This window comes from Chrysoperla carnea, chromosome X (genome assembly GCF_905475395.1).
Source record: "Chrysoperla carnea chromosome X, inChrCarn1.1, whole genome shotgun sequence".
NCBI classification, from domain to species: Eukaryota; Metazoa; Arthropoda; class Insecta; order Neuroptera; family Chrysopidae; genus Chrysoperla; species Chrysoperla carnea.
The window spans coordinates 6,690,716-6,704,605 of NC_058342.1; the positions used below are offsets into that span (position 1 = coordinate 6,690,716).

A 13,890-nucleotide genomic window follows, 5' to 3' on the forward strand; every position below is an offset into this window, starting at 1 on the left:
TGCATTTCACTCTTAAAGAGTTCACTTGTGTAATCAGTGTTAGCATTCGTCACATACGTATCGTACAAAACACATAATTCTTGGTGTTGTACGATTGAACATACAACCCTCACGATAAGCCACCATTCCACGATAATTCAGTAAACTCAAGATAATTTACTGATTTTTTTTTTTTCAAATCTTGCCGCCCAAAAATTTATCTATATTATGCTGCCCTCTTTTGTAAACAATGGGTTTTAACTATATTCATAAAATATATGTTGGTAGTGCCGTAACGCATATTAGTATGGAAACTGTATAGTATCAGTAACGCAATTCTTTTTAATCCGTTACAAAGTATTTCACATTCTTTATTTCATTGTCAGTTTGGAATCCGCAGCCATTTTCTCGTATTATTGTCCAACTCAATAAAATTTATTATTGTTATGCACAGCAGATATTTTTTGTTTTTAAGATTATAAGTTTAATTATTATATTCACTAAAAGATTGAATTATTGAGGATCTTTAATACTGATGATAGTAAACTAAAAAAGCTGTCTCACGATGTAATCTATGTGGCAGTCCAACAGAAATAATTTTAATAGATAAATCTTTATTTGTATTTTAGCGCTCAAAATTGTATCGTCTGCCATCTAATATGTACCAACATGTAAAATTGTCTGTTTTAATATTACTTAATTCAAAAAAATCGTGAAGAACAGTCAAAATACATCATTATTAACAATTATGTATTAAAACATTATAGTATAGCTATAGAGCGCTACTGTATATGCTAAATGAACGAACATAAAATTTATTGGCTGAATGACTGATGGTATGAACGCCCCCATTTTTTCAAACTAAATAGATATGTAAACATATTAAATGAATTTGACATTTCACACTTTCGGGATAGAATTTAATGATTATTATTTACCAAAATTTTAGTTACTCTGTTTGTTAGCAAATAATCTATGATTATTTTACAAAAATTACAGTTTTTATTTAACAATTTAATATTTAGTTCATCCTATTTTGATGTTTTAAAATTACGATTGTATATATTGTGTAAGGTAAAGGTTATTAAATTGAAATTATAATTACGTTTTACACATACTTTTCTTTAGTATAAATTTATGTTTTTCAAAAATATAGAAATTTGTTTGTGATGGAAGATCGTTGTGCAGATGTGTTAAATGATCCACGAAAAGCTACTCTTTTAAATGCATTGCGTAATATTTTAAGTCCGTTGGAAGGTGCTCGAAGAAAAGCAGAAGAATTAATCAAGGCTTTTGAAGTTATTGAAAGTGAGTAATTTGTGTATTAAATTCTTAATTTTTAACATTTATAATATTTATACTCCATATACAAAAATAATTTAACATAAATATTGCATAATTTTATTTTAATATCGAAACTTCTAAGAAGGCCTTTGTAAATAATAATAGGAAAAATACAATAAAATGAAAATAGTTATCGAAATTTCAACTAAAATTTATTGGATTTTTAAAAACAAGTTGTTACGATTGTATATGAAGTTTTTAAAACTAATTTAGCCAACCATCAAGGCTACCCAGTCATGAAAACTGTTCCGTATCAAACCATGAACAATGGGTATTCTTTTATTTAAAATAAACTTTAGAAAGGCAAACACTGGGTTAATCTTTTTAGGTTTGGAGACGTTCCGTTCGAGAAAGGATGTGTAAAGCATTTTATCAAACAATATGACCCAAGATTTTTAAAACCATTCGAAAAACTGTTATTTAGAGCATTAGGGTAATAAAAACTTTAAACGCGTTTTTCTTGAAGTAATATTTTTGCGCATGGTGGACATTTTCTCTCGAGTTCTATTAAACAGATTTTAAAATGTTGTGTTATTTTTTTTCTGAATGTGCTTTACACATCCTTTTATCCCATTTTAGCCAAAAAACAAGTGAAAACAAACAATTGACTGAGTTAATTGTTGAAATACCATGCATAGTCAGTGTTGATTTCTTTATCACATGACACATACATACATGTGACACATACATAACTGATATTCAAGTATGGTACATACTATAAAATTTCCGCCTAATTGGCGCCCTCACGGGTAAACAGTGATGTTTACGAAAAAATGTTTCAAACAAAAGTTTAATTTTTGATAAGGAACATTTTTTACCCTTAAACTTTTGTTCTATCTCTAACGGTTTACAAGATGGATCCCACGTACCCAAGACCCAATTAACCTATGATGCTCATTTACGAGGCCCGTCCTGAGTACGTTGTAAAAATTTCAGCTCGATATCTTTTTTCGTTTTTGAGTTATCGTGTCCACGGACGGACGGACAACCGGAAATGGACTAATTAGGTGATTTTATAAACACATATGACAAAATTTTCTTCCTAGCATCATTATTTTTAGGCGTTACAAACTTGGGACTAAACTTAATATACTATGTATATTTCATATATACATGGTATAAAAATACCGCCGATTGCGGTACACACAAAAATTTCGTGTTACACAAACTTATAGCTTAGAAAATTAAGTTAGTAAGTGTAGTAAAATTTTACTTCCAAGCAGTCGAGTTCAGCGTGTCTAGTTTCTCAGTGAACAAACTGATAACTTGTGAGTTTGAAAATATTTGAATACCGATACAGAAGTTGTGTTTTATGTTTCGTGGTTATGATTTATTAAGTTCGACCGCCATGAATATTAACACAGACGTTTTTGAAGAATAGCGGAATTTATACAAAATAAGATTTAATTAAACATGATAGTTATATTCAATATTTGTCCGAAAATTGATGTCAACTTGACGCCAAAGTATGCAATGATCATTTTTCGTTTATTGCGCATGTCGATGAATATTCATATTGTATATAGTATACTCATATTGATTGCCAATTTAACGATATTCATCGAACATAGTAGTTGAGTACAATTAGTCATTATAAATCAAAAATGACGGAACCCAGTTAAAGTGAATGGACTTTGATTTTTCTGGATTTTCTGATTTTCTTATACTAATAAGTAAAAAGTTTACCTATTGAAACCTTCCGTTTTTATGCCCTGTGTATTTGATATATTTATCAAGGTATACAAATTTTAATCACAAATTTGTAACTATTGGAAATATTGATGATTAGAATTAGTAGTTTGTAACTATTAGAAATATTTTGGTAAAGGTGTTCATAAAATCACCTTTTTAGTCAATTTCAGCTTCCCCGCCCGCCTGTCTGTCCGTCTGCCAGTTTGTCCATCGATGATAACGATAACTCAAAAACGAATGGAGATATCAAGCTGAAATTTTTATAGCGTGCTCAGGACGTAAAATGTTAGTTTGAGTTCGTAAATGAGCAACATGAGTCAATTGTGTCTTGGGTTCGTAGCCCTCATCTTGTAAACCGTTAGAGATAGAACAAAAGTTTAAATAGAAAAAATGGCCCTTATGAAAAAATAAACAAATTTTTTTTGAAACATTTTTTTCGTAAAGACCACTGTTTACCCGTGGGGAGCGCACTGGCACAATACTTTATATATAGGTTATTTCAATAATTAGCTCTGTCAAATGTTTGTTTTCACTGGTTGTTGGTTGATCGTAACTAGCACTAATGTTTATTCCCATTTTTCTTTCTTTCCATTTCCATTATTTTGCTAGCTTTTGATGTACCATACACAACTTGTAAATAAACTCTTTAGAGGTATTTTTACTTGTAGCCTTAAGAAACTATTGGCATCGAAATTTATTTGCAATTTCTTCATTTTAAGGAGCACTATATATTTCTAAAATGCATGAAATACCCGATTGCAAAACATCAGCGATGTCAGAATTTTTCATCAGTAAATATTATGGCAGAATTTTGTAAATCTGTACAACTTTCGAACAATTGAGCGAAATTATTTTTATCCGAAATATAATTTCCTAATTTCTTCCTTAAAATTTCGATTAATCTACTATAATTGTAAAGTGTGTATATGTCTAGAGTTCGTATGGTCAAATTGGCTAAGCTGCTTGGCATGAATCCAAGAGCTCCGGGTTGTTAGTCCTGGTGCGAGTATATTTTTTTAATTCCCTTTAATTAAGGAATAATAAATATTGCTGTAAATGGAATACACTATACTAGGAACTTCCTTATACTATACTAGGAACTTCCCAAACATAGTACTTATGATTGATTTGATTACAATAAAAATGTTAATAATTAAGTTATCATTGTTTTACTTCTTCATTAATAGACTTTATTTACATAATATCTAAAACATCCGCATCCGCGGATGTCAGCCTTCGAAACTCCGCATCCGCATTCGCATCCGCGAATGTGAAAAAACAGCATCCGCAACATCCCTGCTAGGAAGCAGCATCATTTTCATGGGTAGGTGTTAAAAAAAAAAGTGAAAGCAAACATTTGACAGAGTTAATTACTGAAATACCCTGTATAGAAAGTGCTGTGTCAGTGTGCCCCTACGGGTAAACAGTGGTCTTTACGAAAAAATGTTTTACACAAAAATTGTTTATTTTTTCATAAGGGCCATTTTTCTATTTTTTTAACTTTTGTTCTATCTCTAACTGTTTACAAGATGGGTTCTACGGACCCAAGACCCAATTAACCCATGTTACTCATTTACGAACTCAAACTGACTTTTTACGCCCTGAGGTCGCTATAAAAATTTTAGCATAACTCTTATCATTTTTGAGTTATCGTGATCGCCGGCGCACAGACGGGTGGATGAACAGATGGACCGACGGACAGCCGGAAACTGACTAATTAGGTCATTTTATGAACACTTATATCAAAATTTTGTTCGTATCACCAATATTTCTAAGCGTTACTAACTTGGGATTCAAATTAGTATACCTTGATAAATATATTATATACACAGGGTATAAAAACGGAAGCGGAAGGTTTCAATGGGTAAACTTTTTACTTATTAGTATAAGAAATTCAGAAAATCCAGAAAAATCAAAATCAATTCACTATAACTGGGTTTCGAGGTAAAAATCAAATAGTACTGGACTATAGGCAAGAATAGTCGACTTTCTAGCTTGAAAATTGACCGAGATATGTCAATTTTGAAATGATGATTTTTCTGGTCATTCAATCAAGTAAAAAGGGATCCATCTTGTAAAATGTTTAAATGTAAAAGTTATTCCTAATAAACAAATAAACAATATTTTTTTGAAACATTTTTTCGTTAGATCGCTGTTTACCCCTGAGGGTGAAAATTGGGGCAAAACTGTGGCGTCCATTTTCTCCAAAACTTTAACAGATAGACAGTTGAAAATTTGCAGGTGGTTCAACTAGTGATCTTGTAAAATATTCTGAAGAAAACGAAAAAAAATTTCGTATGTATTTTTAGACCCTCATACCCTCATGGGTAAACAGTGACAAAAAAATATTTCAAACAAAAGTTGTTTATTTTTTAATAAGGATCTCTAATGGATTACAAGGCGGGTCCTCCTTTTTCATTTAATTGAAAGAAAAAAAAATTCTAGCATATACTTTCAAAAATTTTCGAAAGTATTTTCTAGAATTTTTTCTTGTTCTTCGGAATGTTTCACAAGACCACTAGTTGAAACTACCTGCAAATTTTCAACTCTCTGTCTGTTATAGTTTTGGAGAAAATAGACACAAAAATTTTGTCCTAATCTGCACCATCACGAGTAAATAGTGATGTTTACGAAAAAATGTTTCAAACAAAAGTTGCTTATTTTTTATAAGGAATAACTTTTGTACTTTTGTCCTATCTCTAACACTTTACAAAATGAATCCTTTTTAATTTGATTGACATATCTCGGCCGATTTTATAGCAAAAAAAAAAAAAAAATTAAATCAGCTAGATCCTTTATTTGAACTTGTTTGTCTTGATGGCGTCGCTAGTATTAAATGCATATTATTTTTATATAGTACCAACCTTCAAATGATTCGTGTCAAAATTTGACGTCTGTAAGTCAATTAGTTTGTGAGATAGAGCGTCTTTTGTGAAGCAACTTTTGTTATTGTGAAAAAAATGGAAAAAAAGGAATTTCGTGTTTTGATAAAATACTGTTTTCTGAAGGGAAAAAATACAGTGGAAGCAAAAACTTGGCTTGATAATGAGTTTCCGGACTCTGTATTTTTTCCCTTCAGAAAACAGTATTTTATCAAAACACGAAATTCCATTTTTTCCATTTTTTTCACAATAACAAAAGTTGCTTCACAAAAGACGCTCTATCTCACAAACTAATTGACTTACAGACGTCAAATTTTGACACGAATCATTTGAAGGTTGGTACTATATAAAAATAATATGCATTTAATACTAGCGACGCCATCTATGTGTCAGACCGGGGACTTATCAGCCAACCTGTTAGGTATACTTTGACCTGAGGGGGCTCAGTTTGGTCGCTAACTCCCTTAACTGTCCCCGTTTCTATTATTAATACAAATTTGAAATAATATCATAAATAGTACATAAAAAGTACTACTTTTTCATACTTTTATTATTACCCCAACCCCGCCGTTTTCGAGAAAGAAATTTGTAAATTTCAAAACTTCAATTCCTTATAACTAGAGAACGGATAAAGATACAGGGTCGAATCTTGACTCAAAATACGTATTTTTGAATTATCTTCATTTTATATTACAATAAGCTAAGACTTAAATATGACATCCAAGGTCAGAGAAGTAGGGGTTTGTTATCAATAAGTTTAATTTAACTTATCAGATGCCTCCTTCATATTTTATGTCGAACTATTATGAATTTTAGCACAGTTTTTAATTCTTAGCATCCCCACATTTCTTCCAAAAGACCTAGAAGCTTAAAACTTTGTACGTAATTCCAGTTTGTATCAAGGCAATGCTTTTTACAACATCTGTGTCTGGGACTTTTTGCAACATCTTTTGAAACATCTGGGTGTCAACATCTCCGTACCTCTATATCAAATTTTTGTCAAAATATCATGTTTTTTCACGATTTTTATGACTTTTTATGACTTCTTCAACTCCACCAAATTAGGTTTGAAGGTTAAAAATTTGCCTTATAATTAATTTAGAGTTAATGTTAAGTTAAGAATAGTCTACCCTTTTATGTAAATACGGTGGAATTTGAATAAGTGGAACCTGGATAAGTGGGAAACCTCCATACCATAACTGAAATATATGCTGACGTAACACTTTGGCACTGAATTACGTCTGTTAGTGGGACGAAGCAAACCTCTATATATGGGATTCGTTCTTTCGATTTTATCGTCATAGTTACTTCTATAACTGAGACAGGGATTTAATTTTATATACATTAACCTCTGTAACTGAGATAACATCGTTTTGATTGTTTGTTTACTTACTTATTCTTATTCTACCTGCAAATTCCACACTAAACTAATTTTGAGCCTCAAGTTTTAGTTTTTCTGTATGTTTATTTTTATATGTTTATTATTATTTTTTTTATATGTTTATTTGAAAAATACCGAAACGAAGGCTCAAATCGTTTTCATAACTGTGATAACACAGTTATGAAAATGTCTATGTTAGACGAAACTAGTCAAAATATTTTAAATTATTAAAATATTAAATTAATAAAAGTGGCAAAGCAAATTGGAAATTTTATTTCTTCTCCTAATTATGGAGTTCCATAAAGTAAAGCTCTTTACAACTTGAACAGTGTTTGTTAACATGGGTCAAGTAACTTCGTAACGAAAATGTTCCGGTAAGTGGGCTGATGATTAAAGAAAAAGCACAGATTTCGCGCGAAGGCTCGGTTTTCATAATTTTTGTAGCAGCAAAGGTTGATTGGAAGGGTTTAAAAAAATGAAAATTTTCAAAGCAATTTGTAGAGAAAGTAACGTTGTTGATGCTGAAGTAACCTGCCAGTTTTTCTGCGCAATTATTCTGTTCTGTTATTCTATAAGTGTCTACCCGATAAAACTTTCACCTTAAATGATTAGTCCTGTCATGGTGGAAAACTCAGTAAAGAGTGCGTTACAATACTTCTGGCTGCTGACATGTCAGGAACTGAAAAGTTACCTATCCTATTAATCGGAAAATCTAAAACTAAGATGTTTGAAAGGTGTTAAAACTTTGCCTGTGAATTACCAAAATAATAAAATGCATGGATGACATCTTTTGATTCCTAATAAAGATTAAAACTCATTATTTTATACGTTATTTTTTATTTAATAATCGCATCTCTATGACTGAAATAACTTGTATTCTGACGTCTATTAATGGAACCCTGTGTAAATGAGACAGATATTTCTTTGTCCTTGATTATCTGAGACACTGGGTACGTGGAATACATCAATAAGTGAGACAAGTTTGTAGGTCCCTTGATGTCTCACTTAACCAAATTCCATTGTATATTATACGTCCATAAACAGCTAAAGAAAAAAATTCCATTATCGAATAATAAAAAGCATGTAAAGATGTAAAATTTAACCTTAATGATGGAGAACATAACCTTTATTTCTTTGCGTTGACTACTAAAAAAATTAACATTTTCAGGCTATGGTGTGTACTTAATTGATTACATCGTAAACCAAGAAGAAGAAATAGATATTAGATTGTTATCAGTTGTGTTGTTAAAACAATATGTAGAAGTTCATTGGAGCAAACGTTCACATAAATTTCGCCGACCTGAAATTTCAAGACTATCTAAGGATTATATTAAAAATTTACTGCCTAGTACTTTTAACGATTCTGCGATAAATGTAAGTATGTCTAGTATCTACCCGTGGCTATATTCGTAATTGATTCTCTAGTGTCAATCATATTTATATAAAAAACATTCGAAATCCTATTAATACGCCCCAAACAATTCAATTAATTTGTCTTATATCAAGAGATGGCAGGCAGTTAAACGTTTTTGCTTATTTTTTGTTCTATAACTTTCATCTTATCTTTTTTTATAGTAAAAAAATTGTAGAATTGAATAAGGTCCGCCATTTAAAATCCAGAAAAGCGAATTTGAATTTTGATTTATCAATAAGACGCATTTTTTTGTCGTACTGATTCGCAAAAAATTTTATTACTACCGCCTTCAAAAATTGTTTATGAAGTAGAAATACTCAATAACTAATTTAAATTTACGTATTTTAATATTTCTATGAAGAACAATAGGCCTTTGTCCTGATGTCGATTTCAATGTATCTTTCGTTAAAATTTGAAAATGTGCTAGAATAGATGACAAGATCGAAAATCAAAATTAAAATCGATTGTTAAATATAAAAGATTAAGCAATTTAATAATAGACACTTCCAGTAAATTTTTCGATATACCAAAAACACGTCGAATCGATTGTAGGAACCAAAAAATTGATTCCTATAATAAAATATTTACATTTAAAAGTGTTTTGCAATAAATATACTAGCTTAAAAAAATTGTGACATTCAAACACTTCAGAATCGTGCGCCATGAATCATGACGACATAATCTATGACAATTCATAGTATACCAAAGAGTTTATACAACTACAGAACGAAACAGCCCAAAACTTGCGATATGATGAATGAGAGAGAAGACTGCCAGTGAGTTCCCCTATGTCCTTGTCTAATGTATATGTCATTAGTACATATTGTTTATAGTCGGAGAGCTGGTCGCCACCTTGACTAAGGTACTCGCCACAAAGCTACAATTTTTTGTATGATTGATTTAATTATAGTTAAGTATCAAAACGTACTTCTGTCTGGGGTAGCGCGGTTGCAAGAATACCCATTCTATTATTATAATTCTACATAAAAAAAAACATATGTATTGTTTCACACGTCTACCGTTTACATATGTTTTAATTTATATTACCTGGAATTTATAAAATAATTGGCAGAAAATTCTCGCGGTTGCAAGTACCTGTCAGGTGTGTTTAAAATAGTGAAAAACGGAAGTATTTTATAATGTACTTTAACAAGTCTGCCGTTTACGTATGTTTTAATTCATGCTATTTTAAGCTTGTAAAAAAATTTGCAGAAGATTTTCTCGGTTGTAAATGAATGAACACCTATGACAAAATTTTTTTCCTGGCATCATTATTTTTAAGCGTTACAAACTTGGGACTAAATATACTATGTATGTTTCATATATACATGGTATAAAAATTGTAGCTTTGTGGCGAGTACTTTAGTCAAAGTGGCGATCAGCTCCTGGTCTATTACATGATTTCTATTAAGTAAATAGTTAAAAGATTTATGGAATATTATTTAATGTAAGTTATTCAAAAAGTAGAAACGTCAAAAGAAACTGTATTTACATAACAAACACAATATAAACAGTTTAATTTTTAATAAAATTAACTAAAAGTTTTATTGAGTTTAATTATTATTTAAATATAAGTGCACTTTCATCTACCAATATTTCAAATACAATTTTTTTGAAAAAACAAATTGTGTACTTAATATAAACTGCGGCCACATATTGGAGAATACGCAAATCTGCGTACTAAAGACTTTTTCATTTTTAAGGAAAAATAATACCAAACTTTATATAAAATCTTTGTACAAAACAAATATAATAGCTGGCACAAAATCTGTATGCATCATATGGTTATGACATATGACTATGACAAGGACACGGGAACTCACTGGCAGTTTTCTCTCTCATTCATCATATCGCATCCACTTACAGGCTAGCAAATCCTTCGCGTTCTCTATGTATATAAACTCTTTGGATTCAAAACCGTTCATAAAAGATGTTTATATACCTTCAAATTTAATGAACGATTAAAAAAAGGTTCCGATAGCTTAGATAACATTTTTTGGACTTTAACTAATTTTTAAGACAAAAGAAAAAAAAAACGGGAAGAAAGTCACCAAGTGTTATTTTTCTTTCTTTTTATTTGTACATTAAACTCTTCATATTTTCGTAGTTATTGATGTTATCCAAAAATTGATTTCACGCGATGTTTTAGCTCCATAACGAACGTCGTTTTGAACCAATAAAACAATTTTAGGGCAAAGGGACATTCTTGGTATGCATAATATTCAGGAATGTTCGGATTCTCCATTCCTGAATATGAATGTGACCAAAAATATATGAAGTATGGTAAAATTAATTGGTTTTTCTGCAGAATTAATTTTAGTGAATAAGATAAAAATGTAATAAATTTTTATTATATTGATTAGATGATCGACAAAAGACTGGATCAGAAAGTCAGTACAGATGTAATTGATTTTGAGTGAGACTTAAAGTTTTCGTTATGATTCAGAGTGATTTTTTAATTCAACTTAAAAGTTTAGGTCGAATTTAATGTCCGAGTTAGATGTGCGTCCTTGAACACAACATTTTTTGTAGCATTTTTCTGGATAAATCTTATTTTTTGAGGTTCTATGTTAAGTTAAAAAGGACAACGTGTATGACACATGGAAGTAACTATTTACACCTTGTTAGAATGGGTTAATATTTTTGGTACTTCAAGGATAAAAAATGTCTGTGGTCAAAATGCCAGCCAAAACCTATTTTGCAATATTTCATTTATAAAATTTTTTGATTTTGCTGACACTCACTCTGGTACAACTGCATAATTTCCTCAATACACGGGATTAGACTTGACTTCTGCTCAGAACCATTAGTTCTGTAAGAATTATGTTGATCTGACTGCTTGTATCAAGTCTGTAATGACTGTTTTTGACATAACATATTTTGACTGTTATAAAAGTTGAAATATAGATTTAGTTAAGGAGCTGACTTGCATAACCAAAAATGATAGTTTGTAGGTTGATAGTTGGTGATAAGACAAGTCTTTTGGTTTCTAGACAGTTGCTTGAGAAACCTGACGCGCCTTGAGCTGCTAGAAGGGGTTTAATTTAAAAAAATTGTCTGATCTTTAAACAGGGTGTATCGTGTACCAATGAACCTATAACCACATGATCAGACAAAAATTTTAATTTCAACCGCTTTCCGATACTCACAAAAGAGATTAAAATAAAAATCTTTGTCTCGAAAACTATAAATCATTAGACGGTTAGGATTTTTATATAAGAATGATGTCAGCTCCTTAACTAATATGTTTATGTATTTTATTATTTTATTATAGTTACGTACAAATGTTGCGAGAGTAATATCAGCGATAGCTTTATTTGAATATCCCGATCATTGGCCAGATTTTTTTGATCGAATGATTGATATGGTGAAGAGTACAAATGATTTTAAATCACATGGAGCTATGCAAACATTAATTGAATACTGTGCTGTAAATAATGACTTGAAGTTGGAATTTATAATGAAAGTTCATATGAATATGCTTGAAATTGTCAACAACAGTAATCAGGTATGTATTAATAATAACTAATTTACTATATATTAGTACAATAAACAAACCTGGAATATTTTTTATTCGTTTGAAAAAAATGTTTGCTGGGTGTATCGACTTGCATTTTTTTTGCATTGGCTTCAGAAAATTATCTTTAAAAAAATCCATATGGTTTAAAGCGGAACTTTTTAGTTTTAACCCCCGCTCCATTGGGGTGAAGGGGGTTTATATCGTAAAGTAAATCAGATAGAATAAAATAACTTATATAAATAAGAGGGATTTTGGGTTCGGAAATCTTGAATTTTAAGTCAAAATGTTTAATTTGCTACCCCTTCCCTCTTCTAGCTTACATATTGCCCGATTATTCAAATAAATAAATGTCCTCAAAACTAGGCATATTTAACATTGATTTTATGGTAAAATGGTAAATGGATGATATGTTTTTATAGATTTGTCTAAAATAGTCGGTGGAAATAATAAAAAAAACTATTTAAATTAAAGTTAAAACCTTAATAAATTATTGAAAACAATAACAGCCGTTGTGCCCGACTAATTAAGGATGTATGGGCACGGTAGTGGGAACACAAATTAAAAAAATATATATTTTCAATTTGACAATGAACTATGTTATAAGTTGACAATATAAGACGAAAAGTAAGAATAAAATTTGAAATATAATTTTAAGAATTGAAAATTTTGTTTAATTATTTAGCTTTCGGTTTTTCGAAAACCAATGCTACATTCGTCTACATCTCTTTTCTTCTACATTCATGAAGTTATAACAAAATTAATTCTCAAAGTTGAAAATAAGTATAAATAATTTCAACCCTAAATCTAAAATTGCCTTGGTGCTCGTACTACCTTAAATGAAAAAATAACATTTTAATAAATAAAAATTCATATATTTTGAATATAGGTAAAACGAGTGAAAACAAACAATTGGCTGAGTTAATTGTTGAAATACCATGTATAGACAGTGTTGATTACACAATCGATAGTTTTTTACGTTATATAAGTAAAGAAAGATGCATATAAGTCACACATATGCAATTGCGATATTTCCCTACAAGACATACTATATAATTTGCGCTCTTACTGGTAAACAGTGATGTTTACGGAAAAATATTTCAAACAACTGTTGGTTATTTTTTTTATAAGGAACATTTTTTACATTTCTTTTATAAGGAACATTTTTTACATTTCTTTTATAAGGAACATTTTTTACATTTCTTTTATAAGGAACATTTTTTACATTTAAAAAAGTATACTGAACTACGTTCCGTTTTAATCAGTAACCAGTATAGGTGGCTAAAAAGAAACGGCTTAACAGTATACTGTATAAATGTCATATGCTATCCTGGTCTCAGTGTATATCGGAACATACCCTTGATTTCACCTGACAGTCATTGGCAGTAAAAGTTCAAAAAAATCTTTTTTCAGACAGGTATGATTGAGGTATATCTAAGTTAAAATTATAGCCTATAAGTTTCAGTTTGAGTTTTTGAAAACAAAATAATTTTAATTTATAATTGAAATTTATTTTCTGTGTATGTTATCAGCTTAGATCATATATTTTAAATAGATGAGCCAAGCGTATACCAAGTATGTATATTTTTGGCTTCACAGAGTAGATTAACAAAGACAAAAATACAATATTCAAACAGCTGACGGAGAAACACGTAATACCAAAGGATGGTATTCAATACGC

The 13,890-nt window shown here is 30.2% G+C and overlaps 1 protein-coding gene across 1 annotated transcript in view; it reads left to right on the forward strand.

Moving 5' to 3' along the window:
- The first annotated feature begins 894 nt into the window (after positions 1 to 894).
- LOC123302094 (importin-9) overlaps positions 895 to 13,890 on the forward strand; it is a 42,693-nt gene continuing 29,697 nt past the window's right edge. Inside the window, exons 1-4 of the mRNA XM_044884880.1 lie at positions 895 to 1,053; positions 1,136 to 1,287; positions 8,447 to 8,652; positions 11,967 to 12,200. Of these exons, the coding sequence (XP_044740815.1) occupies positions 1,149 to 1,287; positions 8,447 to 8,652; positions 11,967 to 12,200 (579 nt within the window). The 5' untranslated portion in view covers positions 895 to 1,053; positions 1,136 to 1,148. The remainder of the gene's footprint in view (positions 1,054 to 1,135; positions 1,288 to 8,446; positions 8,653 to 11,966; positions 12,201 to 13,890) is intronic.